The sequence below is a fragment of the Perognathus longimembris genome, chromosome 2 (assembly GCF_023159225.1).
Source record: "Perognathus longimembris pacificus isolate PPM17 chromosome 2, ASM2315922v1, whole genome shotgun sequence".
In the NCBI taxonomy this organism is placed as follows: Eukaryota; Metazoa; Chordata; class Mammalia; order Rodentia; family Heteromyidae; genus Perognathus; species Perognathus longimembris.
This window is the reverse complement of record NC_063162.1, coordinates 97557852-97584545: the sequence shown is the minus strand read 5'-3', so window position 1 is coordinate 97584545 and position 26694 is coordinate 97557852. Positions and strand designations below refer to the sequence as shown.

The window sequence follows — 26694 nt, the reverse complement described above, 5'->3', positions numbered from 1 at the left end:
ACTTGATTGTAGTAAAGGATAATTCTGTGTTTGCTTTGATAGGTCAGAATCTGTGCAAATCTAAAAATGAGAGGAGTGACTGGGAATTAGTAATCTATTTTACCCATGCTTTGGTCTGAATCCAGATCTGACCAAACAGGCTCTTCCAGGCTCTAACACAAATAGAAAAATGCAGACTTTACAGTAGCAGAGGTACTCTCCATCTTTGGTCATTGGTCTAGTTGTTTTTCTGTAGCATTAAAATCTCTTGGTTATTGTAGTGAATGGTGCTAGGCTACTTACTGATGTGTTGACCACTGCCACAGATATGTGACAAGGTCTAGAGGGATCAGTCATGGGCAGTCTTTGCACCCATGTGATACTTACCTAAGATACATTTTTTTTTTTGCTAGTCCTGGGACTTGAACTCTGGGCCTGAGCACTGTCCCTGGCTTCTTTCTGCTCAAGGCTAGCACTTTGCCACTTGAGCCACAGCACCACTTCTGGCCGTTTTCTATAAATGTGGTGCTGAGGAATTGAACCCAGGGCTTCATATGAACAAGGCAAGCACTACTGCCACTAAGCCATATTCCCAGCCCCAAGATACATTATTGAAAGATCCTTATATACAATGTATTCAGAAAAAAAATCTAGCACAAAACTTATGGCACCATTAGTCAAATTAAGGGTTCTAATTTATGGGCAGCAGACTCAAACAAAAATTACACTAAGTTAGACAGTCTAGTTGATTCCAGTTAAAGAAAACCAGGTTTAAATAGTGTTTGGAGATAAAATATCATCTCTGTGGACCTTTTCAGTGTGGCTAATCCACCCTAATATTGATATTATTATTAGACATTTATCAAATTCCTACTATTTTTCCTTCAATTCACAATTAGAAATGCAACAGGAAATGAATACAGTCCCTGTTTTAAGGGTCTTTTATATCTGGCCTCGGCATTCACCTGTTAACACTAATTACAAAGCTGTATGAGATAGCTAGACACTGCTGGAGAAGGGAAGGGAGGTTCTATAGGAAAGGAGCTATTTGAACTCAGTCATAGAAATTAAGTAGGAGAAAAAGTCAGAAGGAGGCATAGCATATACAAAGGCATTGAGACTATGAGTGTGAGATCACAGATGCATGACAAGTGCAATGTGAGATTATGGGATAGATACTGGGATACAGAAATGACATTACTGGACAACTTATTGTGAGATCCATATCACCTTTCTGGTAGCATTATTTGTTTCAAGACTCTTTCTTTCTCTCTCTCTCTCTTTCTTTATTTGTTTTTTTGGTCATGGGGCTTGAATTTGGGCCTGGGCACTATGAGCTGTACCTGAGCTCTTCAGCTCAAGGCTAGCACTCTACCACTTTGAGCCACAGTGCCATGTCCCGTTTTCTGGTGGATAATTGGAGAGAAGAGTCTCAGGGACTTTCCTGCCCAGGCTGGCTTTGAACCATGACCCTCAGATCTCAGCCTCCTGAGTAGCTCAGGTTTTCTGGACTAAAATATTATTGTTGGACTATGGAGGCTGCATGTAATAAACAAGAACAACCTGCAGATTTGTTCATGGAAGGAGTGGGGAAAGGTAAGATTCAAAAGCTCAATTTTGGATATGCTAAGTGTTTCTGGGAAAAGCAAAACCCAGCACCATCAAAGAAAGCTTATTTTCAGTTTACATTTTATTTTTACTAGTATTCTTGTAATAAGAAGATAAATTCTACAAAGTTCTCATCATCTGAATTTTCTTTCTGATGCCTACAACAGTATGCTTTCTGGAAAACGTTTTTATGACAAATTATGGAAGTTGTCATGACAAAGTACAGCCAAAAAAAACCCCCCAAAAAACAAAACCCAGCAATGCTGAGTTCGCTAAGTTGACTTGAAGTAGAAAGATGCATGTTAGAAATTATTAATTAAAAAGCTTTTGGTAAGGTTTATTTAATCCTATCACAGCAATGGAAAAGACTTTAAGACCAGCATAAGTTTACCCAAATACCTATCCCTAAATTAAGATAAAAAATTAATCATCCTTAAAATATTGCAGAATGTAGAAACAATGTTTCCAAGAGTCACTTTTCTTGCCAGCAGCATCACAAAAGAATATTGCTTTCGATCACTTTTTTTCAGCGTGAAAAGACAGTGAGTTAGTCATTGTCCCCTGCTTTCCACAGCCTGTCACCAACACATGTCCAATGGTACCTTATGCACGATGAGCTCATGGGTGCCATCTGGAAGGGTCCGACCATCTTCTTGCATCAGGGGCACAAAGGAGAACCCAAACAACTTCTTCTCTCCTTTCTCCTTTGCTGTAAAGAGAATGGTTTGTTTATTGATGTACATGCTTCTTGCCTGTCTGTGTTCTAGAAGCATGAACATCAAAAAATTGGTCCCGCTTCCTGCCAAACCAGATACTTCTCACAGTGGAGAGTATCTTTCATGACATGTATTACCCCACGTGCCAGCTACCTAGTCTATAGGTTAAATTCTTTGCCTAATTTCTTCAAGGAATTCTTTAAGTAAATTTATGTTTAAAAAAAACCCCAAAACAAGGGAAAGAAAAATGAGGGTGTAACAGATATCACAAGAAATGTACTCACTACCTTATTATGTAACTGTACCCCCTTTGCACAACACCTCGTCAATAAAATTTAATTAATAAAAAAATAAAACTACAGCCCTGAATGTTAAAAAAACAAAACAACCAAACCCAAAACAACAAAACCATGAATATCCTGTTTCTTCTTGCATCTTCACCCTAACCTCTAAGCATGAGATTCCTATATGTTCTATTTTCTTAAAGACTGACCCAAACATAGTAGGTTCCCAATAAATTTATGTTTCATGAAAGAATGATGAGTGAATGGGAATTGTGATGGAAAGGAAATCTCTTAAGTTCTGCCTTGGTCCATGGCAACTCTTCCTTGACATCAACACAGGTGAGGAGGGTGAGCCTCATAAAAGTAACTTCTTTGCATTGCTAGTTGCATTGAAAAGCCCAAATTGAAAAGTATAGTTTAACACGAGTTGACTGCAATGTGCTGGACCCTATACAGGGGGCAATGAGGTTTTCTGATGTGCAATGAGAAATAGTGGCTAGAAATGCTGAGGATCCTTATCTGTTCTGTATAGTTCAGGAAATGGAGATCCTAGATGTTAAGTAACTTGCTTTTGATCTCTTTTTTTTCTTATTTATTTTCAAAGTGATGTACAGAGAGGTTACAGTTTCATATGTTAGACATTGGATACATTTCTTGTACTGTTTGTTACCTCCTCCCTCATTCCCCCTTCCCCCCTCCCCCTTTCCTCTCCCCCCATGAGCTATTCAGTTGGTTTACACCAAACAGTTTTACAAGTATTGCTTTTGTAGTCGTTTGTCTTTTTATCCTGTGTCTCTCGATTTTGGTATTCCCTTTCACTTTCCTAGTTCTAATACCAGTATATACAGTTTCCAATGTACTCAGATAAGATACAGTGACAGTGCAGGTACATTCCAGCTCTTCCACTAAACTTCATTGCTTCAAACATGGAGGAAGTGTTATTAACAAAATTATGCTTGTTCAATTCCACTCTCTTCTAGAATTCGGGCATCCAGGGAGGAGTTTTCTACCACCGGAGGCCTATTATGGGATGGATAGTTGTCCTTTTTCACACAAGTATGTCAGTGGAGCAACATTTGAACAGAAAAGTTCAGTTCTGGGACAGGAAGATCTGAGCTCCAGGAGTTCCATCAGGTGATTATAAAGATTAAATAAGACCTTAGCAACACCAGAGCCTAACAATTGCTCCCAGCATCTCTCCACAGGGAAGGAGAGCCTCATGCAGGGAAGAGTAATTTTGGCTGGCTAGCCTTAGCTTCTAACATGAGGACATCCCTGAAAATGGGATTTAAATATGTTCTTTCACAACAAAAGGACTTTCTTTTAAAACCATGAATTTCAACTCCAGAGAGAAACTTAGAAAACACTAAGGCTTCTAAGAGTCAAGCAAGATCATAGTACAAATATCTCTGGAAAGAGATTTCTCCATAAGGAGCTTTTATGATTTAGAGCAGATCCATTTAGAAATAACTTTCTAATTTTGTTTATTTTCTTGGCATAGTTTACAATATTCAGTTTAGAAAAACAGAAAGGATGAAAATTTCTTAAAATCAGCAAAGATAAAAAGCAAAGCAATAATTTCCCCATTTTTTTCTCCTGTTATAAAATACAAAAAGAAATTAAGTAAAGTACATAAACATTTGTTCTGAGATATTAAGTCAGGATAAACAGATTGAATGTATTGATCCTCTTTTAACTAATAAAATAACAAAAAGTTTATAGATTCTCTTAATTCTCCAAATCAGTTTCCCATTAGCCAGTAATGCTACCTCCTGGAACTTCCCATTCAAAAAGCTGCCCCTACTTTCTAATTCCACATCCATCCTTTTACCTACCTATTCACTTCCCCCCATTCCCACTGGTTAAATCCAGTTTCAGTTCACTCCATGTCAAACTAGGCCAATTCACCTTAATGCAAAGTCACTCCAGAGTTCCTTAGCCCAACAAACCTTCTGCCTAGTATTTCCATAATCAACTTCCTCTCCCACTTTTCTAATTTGTTATCTGCTCTTCTGTCTTCACTGGTCTCCAACCCTTAGCACCCAGATATTGTGGAGGACTCCAGGGATCTGGCAGCATCCTGCATTCCCTAAGGCCAACTCCTCTCCTTGTGTACCAGAGCCCAAGCTCCTTAGTCCAAGGACATAGTTCCTATAGTTGTCCCCATCATCCCTCTTCCTTTCTACTGAATCAATCTTTCAACCAAATAAACCTGCAGCAAAAGCTCCCATCTTAATAAATAAATAAAAATCAAGAAATAATAAATAAAAAGCTCCCATCTTAACAAAAATCTCACATGACCCAGCCTCTCATGTCTTTGCTATCCTAGATCCTTGCTTGTCCACAGCATTTTGTTTATTTATTTATTCATTTTCCATTTATATACTGTGCCAGTCCTGGGGCTTAAATTCAAGGACTGGACTCTATCCCTGAGCTTTTGTGCTCAAAGCTAGCATTCTGTTGTGCCACAGCTTCACTCTGGCTTTTTTTCCCTTAGTAATTAATTGGAGCTAGGAATCTCATGGACTTTTCTGATGGGCTAGCTTTGAACTCTTATCCTCAGATCTCAGCCTCCTGAGTAGTTAGGATTAAAAGTGTAAGTCACCTGAGCCCAGCTTTTGCTTAAAAGCACTTTCACAGAAAAAAAATAGAAAGTATAGAGGTTTCACGTATGTATATTCCCTGCCCGACATATGTAGAACCTTGCCTACTATCAAGATCTCCAACCAGAGTGCTTATATTATCATCTACTGTTAGAGTTGCACTGGGAGGAATTTCATTATTCTAAAATTTCCTGTGCTCTGCCTAATCACCCCTCCCTCCCCTACCTAGCCCTTGAGCTATTTACTTATGGAGCTTTATAATTTCTATACAGCTTAAAATAATCATACACTATGTAGCCTTTTCAGATTAGGTTCTTTGACTTTGTAGTAGGCATTTAGGGTCCTTCATGTCTTCCATTGCTTGATAAACCATCTCTTTTTAAGTGCACAATAATATTCTGTTGTCATGATGTACTGGTCTTATTCACCTACTAAATAAGTTGCTTGTTTCCAAGTTTTGGCAAATGTGATAGAGTTGCCTTAGGCATCCCTGTTCAGGTTTTTTTCTGTGTGTACATAAGTTTTCAATGCCGTTGGACAAATATCAAAGGATCATGATTATTGGACTATATGGTCAATTTTTTTAAAGAAACTACCTAAAAGTCTTCCAAAGTCACTGTATCATTTTGCATTCCCACCAGCAATATATGAATGAGAGTTCATGTTGTGCCACACACTTTTCAGCATTTGGAGTTGTCAGTTGTCTGGATTTTGACCATTTCTTACTGCTGTTTACATTTGTTTGTCCAGTGACTTATGGCACGTGAGATAAAGTTTCTTTTCTTGTGCTTATTTGCCACCATTGTATCCTCTTTGGTGATGTTTCAGTTAATGTTTTCATGCCTCCATTTTAATCAGTTTATGTTCTTAATATTGACTTTTGAGGTTTTTTGTGGCATATTCTGGATATCAGTCATTTATCAGACACATCTCTGAATTTGTGACTTATATTTTAATTCTCTTGACAGTATCTTTCACAAACTATAAAATTCTTTAAATTTTAATGCAGTTCAGTTGTTGAATTCTTCCTTTTATGAACTATGGAATTGAATGAAAAAAGTCATTTCTAAACTATAGGTCATGTAGATTTTGCCCTATGTGGTCTTCTAGGAAATTTGTGCTTTATCTCTTCTACATGTATGTCTATGATCCTTTGTAGTTAACTTTTGTGAAGGTTGTTAGGTCTATAGCTAGGTTCCTTTTTCTTCATGTACCTGACCAATTGTTCCAGAAGCATCTGTTGAAGTTTATGTTCTTTTGTTGCATGTCTTTTGTATCCTTACCAAAGATCAGTGATTATACTCTCAGTGGGTCTACTTCTGAGCTCTTTATTCTGTACCATTGGTCTGTTTGTCTATTCTTGCTGTAAATGTATGGTAAGTCTTGAAGGTAGATTATATTACTCTTCCAACATTGTTTTCCTTTAATTTTGTGTTGGATATTCCGGGTGTTTTGCACTTCCATATAAACTTTACGCTCATTTTGTACATACATTGAAAAAAACACCTCTTGATGTGATTTTGATTGAGATTGGATCTAAAAATTCAGTATGGAAGAAGTGACATCTTGACGATATTATGTTTTTCTACAAATGAATTTGAGACATTTTTTGACAAAACTTCTCAATACTGATCTATATTTTCTGCTTCCCCTTCCTTTATCTTACTCCAAAGCTTAGATTCATTACCATAAATCCACTAAAACTACTTGTCAGGTTTAATGACTTCTATGATATCAAATCAAATGATACCCTGTCTGTCTTCAGATATCTGTGGCATATCGGATCAAATCTCTCTTGAAAACTTGCCTTTATTGGCTCCTGGATTTTAGTTTTTTCAGTGATTATCCTTTACTCCACTAGCTACTTTTCGTTTGTTTGCCAGTCCTGGGGCTTGAACTCAGGGCTTCAGCACTGTCCCTGGCTTCCTTTTGTTTTTGCTCAAGGCTAGCACTCTACCAATTGAGCCACAGCACCACTTTCAGTTTTTTCTATATATGTGGTACTGAGGAATCCAACCCAGGGCTTCATGTATACGAGGCAAGCACTTTACCACTAGGCCATATTCCTAGATTATATTGGGTCATAAAAACTAAAACCATTTACCTTTCCTCAACTTCATATTCCACATATTCCATTCTGGTAGCATCAAACTGGCCATGGTTGAAGTATTTATGCCATAGAACTCAGCATATGAATAGATCAGCACCTGATACTAAAGAGTTATAGCAGATCACTGAACCATATGTTTGTATTTCCCAAGTGCAGGTTTATAAACTGCACTTTACTCAACTGCCTATCTGATACCTTGAGTGTATAATAGACATTAAATGTCTAAACTGGGGGTGCTTGATTTCTGCTCCCTAAACCGATTCTTCCTGTTTCTGTCCACAAATAAGCATCTTATTGGGTCAATATGCTGGGGTCAGGTTTGATTTCTCCTTTCACATCTTATCTGTTAAATAATCAGTTACCCCATCAAACTGCTACCATTCTAATGTATACCACTTTGATATTTTAGTTGAAAGACTATAAAAATCTCCCAGATGGTCTTCCTGTTCCCAATTGGTCCTTCTTTAATTTGTTAAACACACAGTAGGCAGATTTATCCTCACCCCAAGTCCTCCAGTGGCTCTTATTCTCATCCAAATAAAATGCATGGTTCTTGCCATGAAGGAAAAGACAATATAAGATTTGGCTCCTTTGATATCTCTCTGGCCTCTTGCTATGCCTGGAAAATGTCAAGTATGTTTCAAGATGATGCCTTTTGCATTTGTTGCTCTCCGCCTAGGCTATTCTCTCTCCAGATATTCCAGTGGCTCAGGGCTTTACTTGTTTTATTCTGTTGCTAATACAGCTCCTTATAAGAGAGGTGGTTCATTACTGTCTTATGTAAAATAGCAACACAGAAGTATTATTTTTATTTCCCACCTTCAAGTTAGTCTTCTTACTGTACTCATCACTCAGTAACTGATATACAATGCTCCTTCCCTAATCTATGGGGTATATTCTATGACTCTCAGTGGATGCCTGGATCTGCAGATAGCATCAAACACTATAGTTCAACATATAAAGTACACATACTAAGAGATTAGCAATAATAACATACAGTGGATCTCAGTATATGATTTTTTCCCTTTGGCTTACTAAGCTAAGGCCTTTTAGCTTTTCACATAAATACCTTATTGTTTCTTTCTTGCATATCTGAATTATGAACATCTGCAGATCATCGGGAAGTAAAACAAGTGTCAACTGAACAGAAGCACTGTGTTACCACAACAGTCAAAGTGATAACAGACAATTACTAAGTGATAAACAGGCAGGTATAGCACAGGTATGTCAGAAAAAGGGATGATTTATGACTCGGGCTAGACAGAGTAGGACAGTGTGAGATCTTATCACACTATTCAGAAAGTCATGCAATAGGTAACTTGTGAATTGTTAATTTTGGAATTTTTCATTAAATATTTTTACACTGTGGTTGACATTGAGTAACTGAAACTATTAAAAGCAAAACTGCCAATGATGGGAAGCTACTCTATTAAGTATTTATTTGTTCATTTGCCCATCCACTCTATGGAGTGGAAGTTCTGTGAAACATATCCATCTTCAGCACCCAGAAAAGGTGTTGGCACACAGAGAGTGTTCAATAAATGTCATGAATAAATTTCATGAATAAATGTTTGTAAATATGTGTGTGCATAGAAATATTTTGAAGTCCATGTGATAAAATGATTTCATTGGGTATTTGTAGTTTTTAGGATTATGGGGACTTTTCCCCTTTTCTTTCTGCTTTGCCATTTCTTTTGAACTTTAACAATGAATATAAGAAGAAAAATCTGTGAATAATGTTTGAAGTATAAGGATGAGAGGGAAGATTTAACTGAAGAGTCCTTTGTTCTGCTTTCCAAGTTATGAATTAGAATAATTTTCTCCAAATGCTTTTTTTCTCTTTCCACTATTTCACTTTTACTTTCTCTATATTTTTAAATGTTAAAGCCCAAAGTTTATATGAGAATTCAAGTGAGAATTCATAACAAAAACATATAGAAGCATTTAATACTGCACCACTCCAAGTTCTTTACACAAAACTCTCCTGTGAATTTAGAAGACTAGTAAGACCTTGCTAGCTGTTTTCTTGTATTCTGAAACATGCACAGGATGCAAAATTTATGGAGTTCTCTGGGCCAATTCTGAAATATGCTATCCTTCTGCTCATGGGCAGAGTCCTGCTCTATCTTGACTCTGAAGTGAATTACATGGTCTCTTTAGTGGGGTGACTGCATAGATCTTGGCAATGTCCTCTTCCTTCCAGACTGGAGAAGAGCTAGTTGCTTCTCCAATTATGTGATTCTCTCCTGTCTCTTGCCTGTCATTCTCTTATCAAAACAGGAATCAGCAGAACCGTTTCTAGTCATGTACACTCAGTCTAGACACTCTGGTAGTGTCTAACACTTCTGGGATACTGGGACTATCAGATGATCCTTGGTGTGGAATTGGTGGGGACTGGGAGTGGAGGCTGAAAAGTATGGTAATTAGCATAAAAGAATTAAAATAGAGACATCAAGAAATGTCAACTTTATGGATAGAGATGTCCAATAAAATTTTCATGACTTGAGTCAATTACTTCTATAACAGGAGGCAATTACTTCATTTTATAGCCGAGACCTTTTTTCAGGTGGCATCACTTAATTCTCATTTCACTATCACCTGAGTGATGTGGATTTAGGAAAATTAGACACACCTAAGCCCGATAAAGGCGTTCCTAATAGTTTCTCATGTCCATAAAATTCCAGACTGGTCTGGACAGCCCCAAACTACCAGAAACAGTCCAGTTTTGAATTCTCTGTCTTCCCTTTCCGTGTCTAAACTATTTAGACTCTGACAGAAGTGAATATTTTTATAAAATCAATCAATCTATGGAAAACACATAGGCTTTCTAGGTTTTTCTCCTTGCTTCTCCTTCCTCAGTTTCTATTATTGGTTCCTGGCTCTTCTAGCAGGGAGCTCATCCCTCCCAGGATTCCTACTTGCTTTCATTCTTCCCTACAGAGGTCTCTCATTTATCCCTCTTTATACCAGCTCACATGCGTAGTATAGCTCAGGATAATATAGTGCCCCCACACAACAAAGTCACAGAATCAACCTGCCACACACTTACTGGAACAATGCCGGAACTCAAAACGGATATGTGCGCCTCTGAATTTATCCACAGGAATAGGAAGTTTCAGTAGTTCAGACCACCTGGGACTGTTGTTGTGATAAAGCACAAAGGAGTGGTACTCACTAGCTGGTGGCTCTCCAGAGCCAAAGGAGATAAAATCCTAATAAAGGAAACAGGCAGGTTAGAGACAACTTCATTGCAAGATTCTTTTAAAAGCTACAGAGCAATCACTGCTCTTATCTGTCAGCTCTCCAACTAGCACTGTGTGGAAACACCTCCCATTCTTTGTACTGTTCCTGTAGAGTAATGGTATATCTGTTTCATTAGGCTACTGGTCTCTTAAGAGAATGCTGTACCAAACATGGGCTCTGGCAGCACATGAGAGATGGACAATTGCACATCACATTCAGAGTTCAACTCTGCAGCCAATTCCGAACCTGTTGGAGTCAAAAGCCTATTCTGTGACTCAGTAGGTGAGGCATGAGGCCCCACACTTATCCCTTTTGCAGGAGCTAGCACATACACTTCTCCACCGAGAGGGGTTTACCAAAAGGAAGTTCTTCCATAAAGAACACTGCTGTTGTTTCAGCTGATGAAGTAAAACCATACTTTGTTTTGTAAAAATAATGTATAAGATTGAACATAACTGTTTTTTGTTGAGCCAACTGCTAAACCAAAAAAACAGTATCAAAAATATTAAAAAGTATTCTCTATCAAACTATGGTAGATAAATGAAAAGAATCAAATGCATGAAAACAGTGCATTTCAGAAATAACTGTTAAGAGAAAATTAAGAAACACCCTTTCATTTTCTTTTCTTTATAGTTTAGATAATGAATTTTATTTGATATGAGGAAACAGTATTACATGGACTGAAATCTACAAAAAATGATATTGTAGTTTTATTTTTATGTCATTTTATTTAGGACAACACACATAATTGCTCTGTTTTGCTTGTAGTTTTCTTTATCTATGAATGATATTATAATACGTATACGTAATTCCCAAATTTTATTTTATTTTATTTATTTATTTTTTTTTGCCAGTCCTGGGGCTTTGGACTCGGACCTGAGCACTGTCCCTGGCTTCTTTTTGCTCAAGGCTAGCACTCTGCCACTTGAGCCACAGCGCCACTTCTGGCCATTTTCTGTATATGTGGTGCTGGGGAATTGAACCCAGGGCTTCATGTATACGAGGCAAGCACTCTTTGCCACTAGGCCATATCCCCAGCCAATTTTATATATTTTTAACTTAAAAAAATTTATTTTATTGTCAAATTGATGTGCAGAGAGGTTACAGTTTTATATGTTAGGCCTTGGGTATATTTCTGGTACTGTTTGTTACCTCCTCCCTCATTCCCCCTCTCCCTCTCCCCCTTTCCTCTCCCCCCATGAGTTGTTCAGTTGGTTTACACCAATGGTTTTGCAAGTATTGCTTTTGTAGTTGTTTGTCTTTTTATCCTTTGTCTCTCGATTCTGATATCCCTTTTCACTTCCCTAGTTCTAATACCAGTATATACAGTATCCAGTGCATTCAGATGAGATACAGTGACAGCACGAGTACAACCACAGGAAGGGATACAAGAGGATCATCAACAAAAGAAGCTATGGTTTCACATGGAGTGTTGAAAGTAATTACAACAGTGATATAACACTTGTTTCCATAACATGGAGTTCATTTCACTTAGCATCATCTTATGCATTCATAGGGGCATAGCTATTAGGCTCTTGTGATCCACTGCTGTGTCTAGCCTAAACCTGTTCTAATTATTCCCTATGAGGGAAACCATAGAGTCCATGTTTCTTTGAGTCTGGCTCACTTCACTTACTATAATTTTTTCCAAGTGCCTACATTTCCTTAAGAATGGGGCAATGTCATTCTTTCTGAGAGAGGCATAAAATTCCATTGTATATATGTACCACATTTTCCTGATCCATTCTTCTACTGAGGGGCATAGGGTTGGTTCCATATTTTAGCTATGACAAATTGTACGATAAACATTGTTGTGCTGGTGGCTTTAGTGTGTTCTTGTTTGTGGTCTTTTGGGTAGATGCCCAAAAGTGGGACTGTTGGGTCATAAGGGAGCTCTATGTTTATTTAGCCTTCTAAGGAATCTCCATATTGCTTTTCAGAGTGGCTGAACCAGTTTACATTCCCACCCACAATGAAGTAGGGTTCCCTTTTGGCCACATCTCCTCCAACAATTGTTACTGTTAGTTTTCTTGATAAAGGACATTTTTACTGGGGTGAGGTGGAATCTCAATGCTGTTTTGATTTGCATTTATTTTATGGCCAGTGACATAGAGCACTTTTTCTTATATCTCTTGGCCATTCTCATTTCCTCATCAGAGAAGTCTCTTTTTAAGTCTTTAGGCCCACTTGTTGAGGGGGCTGTTGGTTCTTTGCAGTTTTGTTTTGGAGGAATTTAATTTTTTTAGTTCTGCATATATTTTAGATATGAGGCCTTTTCATTTTCTAATTTCTTTTCTGTGAAGCACTTGGATGAATTCAGAAAAAATACTACACAGACTTAAGGAATAAAATATGATAAATATGAAATTAATAGATTACACTGAAAAAGAAGTCAAAGTTGTGATGTAGTATTGATATATTTTTAAATGACCAGTGTAACATACCTTTAAGGTCTGGCCACTACTGTCTACAATGAACATCGTCACCTCCACATTTCTGGCCACACTTTTCCCGCCCTTCTCAAACTCGCCTCTTTCTATGGTTACATATAAATCATTCCTCATTTCACCTGGTAGGAAAGAAAAAGTAATACCATATTATCTATATGATGCATATAGGAAAAAAAGTACTCTATAGAGCAGTTTATAAAATATAAATCCTCTTTATAATATAAAAGTACAAGTACATTTATACTTTTATAAAAGGGTATCAACCCTCACAGCAAATAGCCAAGAAGAATAAAAGGCAACCAGCCTCTGCCAGCCTGATTTCTCAGTACTGAAATGTGCATTTAGGAGGAGAATCTGGGGACTTGAGTAGGATGGCGTTCTTAAGTCTCATGGTTTTTCAATATTTCCCTCATTTCATTTATGAGGTGTGATTACAAAATGACAGCCTGGCAGAGGTGGCTTATATAAACCAGTATTACTACAGCATAGTCAGAGCACTTCACAGGAGAAGAAATTCCTAAATGGAAGAAAATGACAAGACTGCAAATAGTACGATTAGATTACAATTTAAATCTTTCCCCAAACTCAGGAAGAAAATGATCTCACTGCTGGAAACATCTAGATGACTGTTTTATGAACACAGATGTAGAATAATTCAACCATACAGACAAACTCCACTTAATATTTCATACCATCAAACTGTAGAACAGTTGAGAAGGGCCCTAGATTCAAACTGACATTTTCTAGGCACATAAACCATCTACATTTTCACTGTTGGTGATTAATACAAACTGAATGCCTTTTAATCTTGTGCCTTTCTTAGTATTGCAAGAAAGTTAAAAAAAAGGAGGCAGATTATGGCAACTAAAACAGTTAGAGGAATGAGTTGAGAGCACTCTTGCCTTTGCTGTAAGAACTAAGTAGCAAAAGAAGAAAAGAAGTCAGTGATTAAGGGGTGTGATGCTCCTATGAGATTTTTGAAGGTAAGTGTTGGTGAAATGGCTTGGCTGAATTTATTTTTATTTAATATAGTTTTCACACATTTAAACTAAAAAAAGTTAATATTATTGTGTGTGTATGTATGTGTGTGTGTGTGTGTGTGTGTGTGTGTGTGTGTGTGTACTAGTGCTTGAACTAAGTGCTTGGGTGCTGTCTCTGAGCATACTTGCAAAGCTAGTATTATCCTATTTGAACCACAACTGTACTCTTGGCATTGTCTTCCTGTCTTCTTTCCTTCCTTCCTTCCTTCCTTCCTTCCTTCCTTCCTTCCTTCCTTCCTTCCTTCCTTCCTTCCTTCCTTCTTTCCTTCCTTCCTCTCTCTCTCTCCTCTCCTTCCTTCCTTCTTTCTATCTTTCTTTTTCATTCTGTCTGTCTGTTTCTCTCTCTCTCTCTTTCTCTCTCCTTCTCTTTCTTTCCTTTTCTTTTTTCTTTGGTGGTAGGTAAGAGTCTCATGGACTGGCTTGGCTGGCTTTGAATTGTGATCCTCAGATCTCAGCCTCCCTAGTAGTTAGGATTAAGGTGTGAGGTACTGGTGCTCAGTTTATTATTACTAATTTTTTTTGAGACACATTTCACTATGTAGCTCAAATTGATTGGTCTTGTCTTGTGATCCTCCTGCTTAAGCTACTCCAGTGCTGCAATAATGGGCATGTACCACTATGCCCTAATTTCTTTGTCTCCTAGTTAAGAAGAAGAGGGAGAAAAAGAACAACCTTCAAAACTCTCCAGTACCACAGGACTACCCAGGATACCTAACCATCTTCTTCTTCCACAAAGATGCCACTGTTCTCAGATGACCAGTGCTAGCTAGGAAGTAGATGGTCATAAAATGGACAAATTGAGTAAGTTCTAAAACTCTACCTAATGTACACCAAAATCCATGGATGTTATAGTTCCTTTTATAAACTAGTATTTATCATTGCATACAATCTATGAATGTTATTCTGAGTTTAAAATTATCTCTATATCACATATATTAAATAATAAAATGTATAGGCTATGTGGTTCTTATGCTGTAGTATTGAGGAAATAAGTGACAAGAAAAAATCTGTACATATTCAGTGCAGACAGAAATTTTCTGGAATATTTTCAACACATAGTTGGTTAAATTCATGAATCTAGTATCTACGGATCCAGAGGGCCAATAGCATATGTGTTTTTAATGTACATACACAAGTACCCCATTAATGTTATTTATTTTTAAGAATTCCATTGATATTTGGACAGAAGACACACAAATTTTGTTCTCTGAATCAAGCAACTTTATAAACAAAATAAGAGAGCCAGTAATACTAATGGTCTGTACATGTGTAGGTTTAGTGGTTTTGTTAATTGTATTTTTATTATCTTTAAGTAGTTATACAAAGGGGTTACCATTGGACATGTCAGTCGATAAGTACAATGCATCTTGTGACTGTTGATACATGTCACCCCTTTCATCTTTTTCCCATATCCCTCCCAACCCAACCCAACTCCTTTCCTCAATTTTCCTAGTTTCAGAGAATATGACTTTAATTTTATGACCACATTCACCCCACTTCCCCTCTTCCTTTGTCTACCCCTTTCCCTTTGCCTCCTCCACTTCATACCTCAAGTACCAGCTTCCCAGTATATTCATTTTGTTGGATTGTGAGTTAGTTTTCCTAAGGAGTTACAGCATTTGAATTTTTCCTTGCATGTACCATTTTTTGGTGAATGTTTCTGTACACTTGCATACAGCCCTGTATGTGTTTCTTGTCTATTTATGATTAGATCTAATTTCTACAGAAGAGGCTTGAGTGGAGATTCTTGGAAATATTTTTTCCCACTAACAGCTTTTGAAGGTTAAAAAAAAAGCACTGGAATAAAGATATAGCAGAACAAAAGATGTTAGCTACCAAAAGGAAAATCTCTTGCTTCTTGAAGGAGGTGACCTATCTTACAAATAGACTATGAAGTATACCCTGACTAACAAGAGGTATAGCTACAAAAGTTTTTACCTTAGAATTTCTCCTGATGAAAAATCTTTGGATTCCAGGCCACATAGGGATGAACTGCCCTGCAAAATGATGAGTGAGTATTTCCTGGGAGGACGGTTTACTGGAAGGCTGATAGGGTAACCTAGGCCAAATAAAGGCTAGGCAGGAGTTTTACTGACAATGTCACACAATTCCTGCTGGGGTACTCACGCAACAGCTATTTCCTCATGTATTATTCTAGGCTCAGCAGATTCACCAGTAAAGAAAGCAAAGAGTCTAGATTTTTATAGGGGTAGTCCTTAATAAATAAGAAAAACATATACCATATTGAGTGCTGACTAATATTGATAAAAGTAAGAGAGAGAAAGGGATATAGAGCAATCAGTACAGACCAAGGAGGAGTTGTAATTTTCTTTCCACAGGCCAATGAGAGGCAGCCTCATGAGACTACCAAGAGCTAGAGTAAGCACACTCTGTAAGTACTGACAAAGGAGGAAGGTTACAAAGGACATTAGCTATACCTAAAGGCCATATCACCATGGATAAGCCAGAAGAAGGAGCTCTAGGATTTAGTCATCTCTGCTACTGTTACTCTGTGATGGGAGCCTAGACAGGACACCAGGAACCTCTGGGTTTTTGTGTTATTGTCATGGGAACTGAAGATGGACATGGTGGTACATGCCTGTAATCCTAGCTGGGCAGGCATGTGGTTTGAGGTTATCCCAGGCCAAGATGCTAGTGTGCCCCTAAGGGCTGTGATGTAGTATGCCTGTAATCAAGCTATGAAGAGGCTTGCTGAGCAAGAATAAGGACCGCCCCCCCCCCAGTTGGGGGGGGGGGAAGGGGAAGAGCTGAATCTAGATAAGAGATGTTTCAGGAAAGAAGAGGTGATAGGAAGACAAGGTGACTGAGCTAGATTACATGGGTTCTATGATTTACAAAAGAAGTTTGGAACAGAATAATAAATTAGAATATTCTATACGGATAATATCTATTACAGATTAACATTCTACTTCTTAACTCACAACTGCTGTGACCCTCTTTAACTTTTGCAGATTTTTTTTAGAGTAAAACACAATTCCTCTGAACAGAGAACTCCCGATGAAAAAAACATTTCTCCTGGGTGACACTCTGCATATGCCTCTCCCCAGGAACACTGCAGCTTGCTATGTTCCAATACTACAACGTGCCACTTTTTGCCAAACTATGCAGAAGGATAAAGTTGACACAAGTGCTAATTAAAATCAATGCACTTGAGGAGCTCAGGAGAGAACTAATAAGCCCAAATGGTGTTAGGAAAGCATCACGGGTAATTAAGGGAAAAACCATAAAATGAGTATGAAATGGAGTCACAGCACCAATGTGAAAAAGCTATTTTTTTTCTGACAATGTTTATTAACACCTCACACTTCTCAAACGAATGACTCTAGAAATTTGTTGTGCACGACCCTCTCCTCTCATTAGCAGCCCTGCTGGTTGGGAAGCCTGCACACATGTGAAGTCTTCCCTAAGAACCATACACAAGATGAAGATGAGGCCAAAGTAGTGCCAACAAAGTCAAAAGTGTTCAGTGACTATAGTAAAAGGGTCAATTAATGGCTTGACCAAAATAGGTAAGAGGGCTCCATCAAGTGACAAAAAACTCCATCCTTGACATTGTCTTAATACTTTAGCCAGGTGCTGGTAGCTCATGCCTGTAATCCTAGCTACTCAGGAGGCTGAGATCTGAGGATAACGGTTCAAAGCCAGCCTGAGCAGAAGTCCATGAAACTCCTATCTCCAATTAACCACCAGGAAACTGGAAGTGGTGCCTTAACCTGGAAGGGTGCCAGGCTTGAGTATAAATGCTCAGGGCTAGCATTCAGGCGCTGAGTTCAAACCCACTACAGACCAAAAGAAGAATTTTTTTATATATAGGCATAGAGTAAGCCATCACCACATCACAAACCACTGAACAGAGCCACAAGGTCAAGCCAGTAATTATCAGAGCATTTATTAAGGATCATGAAACAGGAACTAAATATTCCTTTAGTCAACAAACAAGAGAATATATTCAAATAACAGGTGTTTTTTTTTCTGTGTGAACATAGACTATTGGCAATAATGGTGATTATGATGGCAATGAGGATGTTACTCAGGCTGAACAGAAGTTCTTATCGGAAAATCTGAATTAATTGTGTGTGTGTGTGTGTGTGTGTGTGTGTATGTGTGTAATACTAGGAGTTGCACCAGAGCCTGATGTTTGCTATCTATCCTGCCACCACCTGAAAATCTGAAGCTTTTTTTTTCTTTTTCTAGAGCTGAGTACTGAATTTGGGGCCTTATACTTGCCAAGAAGGTGCTCTTTTGCTGAGCTAAATACCCAGCCCCCTGAAGCTTTTTGATTACAGATACAACACTCAGAAAATGTAAGCTTTCAGAACAGGGTTTGGTATCTCATACCTGTAATCCTAGATACTTGGGAGGTGGAGAGGGGAGGATTGTGGTTCAAAGGCCAGCCTGGGCAAATAAGAAGTTATTGAGATCTTATCTCCAGAACAAGCTGGATGAGGTAGCACATACTCCTAATTCCAACTATATGAACAAAAGTTGGAGACATGGCTCAAGGATAGACAGCTTGCTCAGAAACATACAGAGTTGAGCTTAAACTTCAGTAAAACTAAAGTAAAAAAAGGAAAAAAAGATTTCAAACTCTTCAGATTCCACAATTTCATATAACAGATGTTCAACTAGTAAAGTCTCTCTACATATATTAAAAAAATCTAAAATCTCTGGAATCAGACACATTTCTGGTCCATATCATTTCAGACACAGGATACTCCACGGGGAGTGGTAGTCCATGCCGTGCACTTTACTAAATATCTGCTAGGTGTCAGGTCCTTTGCAAAGCACTAAAAGTGGATCCTCTCGTTAAGTCACTTCTGCTTTGTAAGAAGGCACTAGCAGTTTCCTTTTATAGATGAGGGCAAGAACGTGCAGGAATTAAGTAATGTGTCCAAGGTACTATCAGCAACCTCACTTTATCTATGAAAAAAATGTAATTCAACCGAGTGAGAACAGCTGTCAAACAAGTGCGTGCAATTCAGTCTTCATCACCACAAGTGACTCCAATAAGGAAGGTATTAGCTCTGTGCTATTAGTCAGACCAGTCTTGAAGTAATGATTGAGTCTCAGGGACCTCTTCACAGGATAGAAACAGAAACAAATGGAATTAAGACCATAGGTAAAAGTGAGAAAGACCTTGGAACTCATCACAGGAGGATGTGAAAGATGAGGCTAAATGAATTTTAAAAAGTTGACATTTCAAGAAAAAAAAATCTGAAACTAATGGATGGATGAAAGACAGGGGTGATCTAATGCGAAAGAGATCATTTTTAGAAGTGATATGATGATTGTGTACTGTGTACTTGTTCATGATAAATACTCAAGTATGAATTAAAACACCATCACAAGAGACCCTGAGGAGGAAATTAATATCCAGAACACAAGAATGGACTGAATGGTCCTTCATGTGTACGGTAGACAGAATAATGATACTTCCCTCCCAAAGTGAATATGCCACATTACAGAGAAAGAGAAATTTGCAGATGACACTAAATTGAGGATTTTGAGATAGACTTCTCTGGATCATCAAGTTGGGTTGAATGCAATCACAAAGGCTCTTTAGAAAAACTAATGAATGAGGTTCTCTCCAAGTGTCACCAGAAGAAATTCAGCCCTGCTAGTACCTACTTTAGCCTGGTGAGACTTGAACATCTGATCTCTGGAGGTGTACTATAATCCATTCATGTTGTTTTAGGCTACTTCATTGATGGCACCAGAGGAACTAATACAGCATGCCTTCCACCACTTCTTAACACCTTTAAGGAGGAGGCAGAAGGACAGAATTTTAACATAACTGGAGGCTGAAGCAGACTAGAGACAGGAGAAATATCTGGATGGGCTGCAGTATTAGCTGATGCTACGCTGTGCATATCTCACTCACAGAAAAGTGAAATAATACCTAGCAATGCCATTTTTTCTATTTTCTGTGGGTTCTTCTCTTCTTTTTTTGCTTTAGTGTTTTTATGGAAAGTAGTTTCTAAATTTCAGAATATTTTCTATATTTTTGCTTAGGACAGTCGAGTATACAAGAAGACAACAGATCCTGTGCTAGGTTTTTCAGAACAGTTTTGTATAGAGGCAGGAGCACGAATGGGCTGTGGTTCCTGATGGCCTATGACATTCCCCTCATGGGGCAACACATGGTGATCAGGAAGGACCAGGTAGGGAAAGATCTATGTCCTAGATAACAAAGGCTAAGAGCTCTGTCATGTAGGAGATACTACCCTCTTCACTTGTCTTTTGAGCCTGAAATACAACATCAAAGTGATGTCATAGGAATTTATTTAGCTTTTCTTCAGTTACTGTGGCATGCACTGGTTTGAAAGAACTCTTTTCTTTGTGTGATCAAGTATAAGTTAAGTGGTTGCTCATGTCAGACGCAGAGGCTCAGTGACTCAGGTTGAAGTTGGATAGGATTTGGACATAGGTAGGATACTTTATGGAAGATTAAATCATACCATACCAGTTCCAATCTACTTTCTTCAAAGGAAAGATTACATCTGGATTAATTTCATCTCGTAATGTGTAAACAGTAAACAGTAAAGAATAACACATGTTTAAAAGAAAGAAAGAATGTTTAAAAGAATGAAATGTCTTGCTGTTTTGAACAGAGGCAGGTCTATCTACAATATTCTTAACTCAGCCCTGTAAATAAAAATCACCATGTAGCCAAATTACTTTCAAAATAAGTCTGAATCAATCTTGAGATCAGTATCAAAACTGTTTTGCAAATCTCAAACCTTCCCATCTCTACATTACTCTGCCATTTTCACTTAATTCTTTTCTAGGGTTACAAGCTTCAAAGACATACAAAAAACACCAAAAGGCAAAAATGGTGGATTCCCCAACACAGTGACAGTTTAACCATTTGCACGGTGGGAAGAAGCCTCTAGGGGAAGGGTACAGATAGAGAAGATGAAGCAGGCAGACCATTAAGCTAAAGACAAATAATGCTTTTTCCTAGAACTATAAAGTTAAGGGTTAGAAAATATATTCAAGGTAGGGAGGAGACAGTCAGACCTTCTGTGACCTTCCAGACACAAAAGTCAGCTGTTCCAGAATGTCTGGGTGGATGGAAATGTAGACCTTCCTGCTACTCAGCAGTGGGCCAGATCTGCCTTGCAGAGTCTGTTAAGACATTTAGGGCTAGGCGGTCCAATACGGTAACTGCTGCCACACATGCAATGAAGCCCTTGGGATGTGCTGTAAATGTGCAGTAGTCACTTAGCTTTCAAACACTAAGACAGAATAATAAGAATAATGAAACTCATTAGCCACTTTTACATGAACTACTGAAATGAAAATATTTGGATGTACTGGGTTAAATAACATATTCTGCTACAATGTGTTTTATGTCTTTGTCTCTCTTTCTAAAAAGTGACTACAAGTCTATTTTAAATCACATTTATGGCTCCCTTTATATTTTTAAGGAAGAGAACAGATGTGAATCTCTTTGCTGCTCTCACAGGCTCACAGACTAGACCATGAAATTCCTTCCAGACTTATTATCTGGCTAGTAGGTCACAGTGGTAAAGCTTCTGAGAAAACGTCTTTGCTTAGTTGGAAATACACACCCTAAGAAATAAAGCACCGAATGATCAGCCCTTGACCAGGGAAGGACGGAGGATTTCACAGTGGCTCTAAAGCAAAAAAGCACACATTTCTTTACACCAGGTGATAAGAGATCCACCTGTATAATAGCTAGACCAAAGGGAGAATTTCTATTGCCATGTGTTCTCATTTCAAAAGTAACCAGGTATCAATTATGCTTGCAGATCCTTAAAAACACCTTTGTGTCCTATTTAACAGCACAGAGAATTCCTTTCATAGTAAAGCAGTATGTGCTAAGAATCTGGTACTCTGTTCACTTGTCCTGACCCTATCAGAACACTATATATATAGATGCAAATAAACTCTGAAGGACACATCTAGAAAATGGAAAGAAGAAATCACACCGACAGCCTATCAAGGTAACATTGTGATAAAAAAAAAAATGTGGTTCACAACACTTTCTCCTTGAAACATTTAACTAAAGTTTACCTGAAGCCACTGGTGAAAATTAATCTACAAGTCGGAAACTATCAAAGGCAAAGAGAATAATGACTACACATTTCCCAATATAAAAATTCCAGTGACTTTTCAAGTTGTTTTCGACTATAAAAAAATTTTCACATCTTTTTATTTTCCTTCCATTCAATTTGGAAGATTGAGAAGCCAAAGAAGAAAAGGAAGAAAGAAAGAAACTAAAGTGCTTTTACAGAGCCCTCTTGCAGTTCTCTGCAATGCATCTATATCTAGCAAGGCTGCTTCTGTGGTCAGAGTGGACTCCTATATTTTATGCTGTGGGTCAGGATGGGACAGAAGCATGCCTTATTCCCCCGAAAGTTCATTTCCATCATTAAACTGAGACAAAAGCTGCCTGCTTCTAGTACCTCCCAGACAATTATTCAGCCAGTGAAGTGTCATCTTGTTTTATATTTTTCCATTTCTCAATGACACTGCCCAGAGATGAAGAGGAGGAATTTGAGCAGCTGGCCGTACTCTGCTCTAAAATATGTTTTTTCTATTAGATTTGCCCATCAATTTGTTTCCCAGCAGGATGAATCTTTTTTTCTTTTTTGTTGAAGAGGAAATACCAGTTATTTATAGCAACTGAAGGAAATAATGAATGGTTACAAGAGCCACTGAATAGCATGCCACCAAGTAAACAGATCTATAAACAGTCACTTTAGACAACAGTGGGGTGAGAGGCTTAGGCAGACTAGGTCATCAAGCTAGGACTGGTCAGCTCAGGAAAACTTGCAGGCTGTTGGCTCTACTGTCCAAGCAAGAACAAATTTCAATCAAGAGTTCACAAAGTGTTGCAGCAGATGACAGCAGTCATTTTAGGTCTTTATTCTCAGCAGTTCTATGACTCACTTACAATGCCGTGCCAGGTGCCTGGTTAGATATGATGTCCTTTGCTTGTTTTAAACAAGGGGTGTTATAGTGGATTAAAGAACTGGGTTTTTAAAATGTGCTTTCAACCTTTTCAGATTATTTCATTAAGTCTACTTTTCCCCCTCTCATTTTTTGGTTTAGAGTTGTGGAGGCTAACGTATACAGCAGTGACAAATACCACTACTTTCTATGCTATTTTTTTTATCTTCTAAACATGCAAACAAAATGGTGAAAGTTCTCACTCTCCACTTTCATCTTTAAAGCAGGGTCTTTATTATGTTGTCCAGGCTACCAAGAAACTCATGATCCTCCTGGTTCAGCCTCCCAATTGCTGGGATTACAAGTATGTGGTACTACAGCTGTCTCTGTTTCTATGGAAGGCCAAATATGAAGTGAGATTATTTAAAAATAAAATTCAATGATTAAAAATACATGTTTTGATTTATAAATCAAGAATAGAGCATGCCAATAAATTTAATCAGGTATAAGCCACAATGATCTGCACCACTGACTTATTTTTTTAACTCTGAGGTAAGATTAGGAGACCTGAAGATGAAGATGAGGATGAAGAAAGATAAAGACAGAACAGAAGAGAAAGGAAAATAAGAAGGCTACACAGACAGGGATAGAAGCAAAGCTGAACATAATTCCACTTGGTCACAGACTTCTGTTTCCAGGGACAATGAGGAATTTCTGGATCCCAAGCATGTTTGACTATTACATTAAAGTTGTTTAGTTTGGGTTTAGCTTTACAACTGCAATGATTTAAAAAGTCACTTCTCAGCTGGGCACAAGTGGCTCACATCTATAATCCTACTTAGGAGACTGAAACCTGAGAATTGTAGCTTGAAGCCAGCCAGAGTATTAAAATCTGCAATCCCTTCCTGGTCTAATTAAAAGTTGGACACAGGCCTGCAGGCCCGGCTCAAGTGGTAGAGCAACAGCCTGAGTAGAAAAAGCCAAGTAAGATTGAGAGGCCCTGAGTTCAAGCCATGGCACTGGCACACAGATAAGTAAGTTCTTTCATAAAATTCGAACACAGAATTGTAGGAATGATAAGTTTTTAGAATTTAGGGTTCACTTTAACATCAGAGGTGGAGGGCTGCTTGTTAGCTACGAGTGCATTGTGTTACAATTGAGTAGGTGCTTTGTGAGTGGCAGAGAAAATAGTGACTTGGAAAACCAGGCCTGAAAAACCTAAGCTTTGAGGACCCTGTTCAGGTGGTCATCTCTCCAATATATTTCCAATAAAATCCTTCAACTAGAGAGGAATTCTACACATTCTCTGTGTCTGTGTAGCCCCTCTAGATGGCTGTATCTCTCTTCCCACAGACTGAAAATAGGGCTTGAATAGGTCTTATTCTCCTTAGCTCCACTGCTAACACTCTGCTCCAAGCCATGCGCCCCCTCCCCTGACAACCTCCCAAAGCCTCACTGCTCTCTGATTTCTACCCTGCGCTCCTTCCTTTCTTCCAGGCACAATCTCCCCCCCAGCAACCTTAGTGATTATGGTGTAAACCAGCTCACTATGCACCTGCTGGAAACCTCTAGTAGCACCTATCCTCTTTCTGAATAAAATCCAAAGTGTATAGTGTAATTGACAAAGCCCCACATGATTTCCTTTCTTCCCTACTCTGCCTTTCGTCCTCATTATTCTATAAGAAAACTGGCTTCCTAGCAGTTCCTCAGACATGCCAGGTGTGCTGTTGCCCCAGGAAAGACCTTTGTACTAGTTTTTCTGCCTACAATGCTTTTTTTTTTCTTCTTTTCAGTTTCTACTCTTATATCACACATTTGCCTAAATATACAACTTACCTGCACTCCCAATCTCTCAAACCACTCACTATCACTTCAGACATTTATTTATTGTAGTTTTTCTTATTAGGTAATAAACTCCATGATTTTTTTTTTCTGTTGTGATCACTATTACATCCCCAATATCTGAAGAATGACTTGGCCGACAGGAAGTACTAAAAAAATCTGATTTGATTTATGGAATTAAAACCCCCTTGTACAGCTGTATAAAATATATGGGTAATGAATAAATGGTTTCCTATTTTTTGGTCCATGACATAACACTGATGCCCAGTCAATGTGCCTGAGCTGGACCAAGTTAAGCTAAATACAAATCCTTTTTCAGGAGCAAGTACACAACCCTGCCCTCATCAGGTGGCATATAAAAACACTTGGAATCCTATATTGCTATCAGATGAAAGAGAAGCATGCTCTTAAAAATTCACATTGGTTGAGAGCTTAGGACTAACTCACTATAAAATTCATTAGCTTCAGTGAATTTGGCATTGATTTATACAATGTGAGTCTCCTCAATTCCACCTTTTGCTAATAAGAAAACAAACAGTTTGGGGAGTTTTTTGGGGGTACTAATATAGATATGACTCATACACATAAGTAGATCCAGAAAAGGTGTAGAAAGACAGATGGTATTTGCATATAACTGCTTATTTATATATACAGATATGTATGCATGATGGAAGAGCCCTCCAAGAAATGCCAACTGTTGCTTAATGATTGTCCTTACTTAGGAGCATATCCTCCAAGTGACTTCCCTACATTTTTCATGAAGAAATAAAATATTTACAGGATGCTGTCTCAGTTTTCATTATGATCACAGTAGTAATGGAATGGTGCCATGGCTGATACAAGCTACCCACCTTTAAATAATCAGAATGTAAAGATTCTTATTTATATTTGCTTATTATCATATACCTCATTTTATTTTTCAGCATGGCCCATTTGCACTTCAGAACTGACATACGTCAAATGTCAAAAGAGACAATAACCCATCATTCCTCAGTTTGGTACAACCCAAGTCACTTACCAGGCATGATAATATTAGAAAATCCCAACTTCCTTGTTATGGACACTCCATGAGAAAAGACTGAGGAGTACTCTCTTCTGATTTGTTCAATGTCTCCGTGTAATAGCTGCAGGGAAACTGCCAAACCTAAACAAAGAACAGAGATCAAGGTCACTCAGAAGAATAGAAACAACAAAAATAGGAATGAAAATCCTTCAACCAGCCTGAAATTATGGTATCAGCTCTAAACCAAGGATTAATATTCACAAATTCAACTAGGTGCCGGTGGCTCAGAATTGTAATTCCAGCTACTTATATCAACATATATATACACACACACACACACACACACACACACACACACACACACATATCCATACACATACACATGAATACATACACATACATAATAGAAACTATACATAATAGAAACACATACAAATAGAAACTATAGGAATAATATTTATAAAATATCTAGATACATGTTCAACATCTGCGTCTGAGATGTTTCAGGAGAAAACCTGAGTAGGATGCTAAGAACAAGAAGCCTAGCTCCCAGCTCCACTTCCTCTCCTCTGGCCTTGGTCAAGTGAAGTACAGTTTTGTGCCAACATTGATTTGAGCAACAGATCACAGGTAATGAGATCAAAATGAGAGTTTTAACTTTTTCTCCCAACTCTAAAATACCTACGAATCAAATATTAGAAGCCTAAACATAAATCTTAAAACCTAACTATTCAATGATTTTAAGAATATTTTTCTTTAGTTTAAATAACAGGGGTTATTATATACAACCAAGATTACATTCTTACCATGACACACAGGAGAAAAAAATCAGGAAGGCATTATTTCCTCAGAACTTATCAGGGCACAGTGTACTTT

General features: G+C 38.0%; 1 protein-coding gene across 6 annotated transcripts in view; it reads right to left on the bottom strand.

The window, feature by feature from the left end:
- The window catches only part of Dock4 (dedicator of cytokinesis 4), a 417461-nt gene that overhangs the window by 123104 nt on the left and 267663 nt on the right, over nt 1-26694 (bottom strand). For all 6 annotated transcript variants that reach the window (XM_048339770.1, XM_048339775.1, XM_048339771.1 and 3 more), the window contains exons 13-16: nt 25834-25959; nt 12988-13112; nt 10350-10512; nt 2190-2296 (exon numbers count right to left, since the gene is read on the bottom strand). In XM_048339770.1, coding sequence (XP_048195727.1) covers nt 2190-2296; nt 10350-10512; nt 12988-13112; nt 25834-25959 — 521 coding nt within the window. The remainder of the gene's footprint in view (nt 1-2189; nt 2297-10349; nt 10513-12987; nt 13113-25833; nt 25960-26694) is intronic.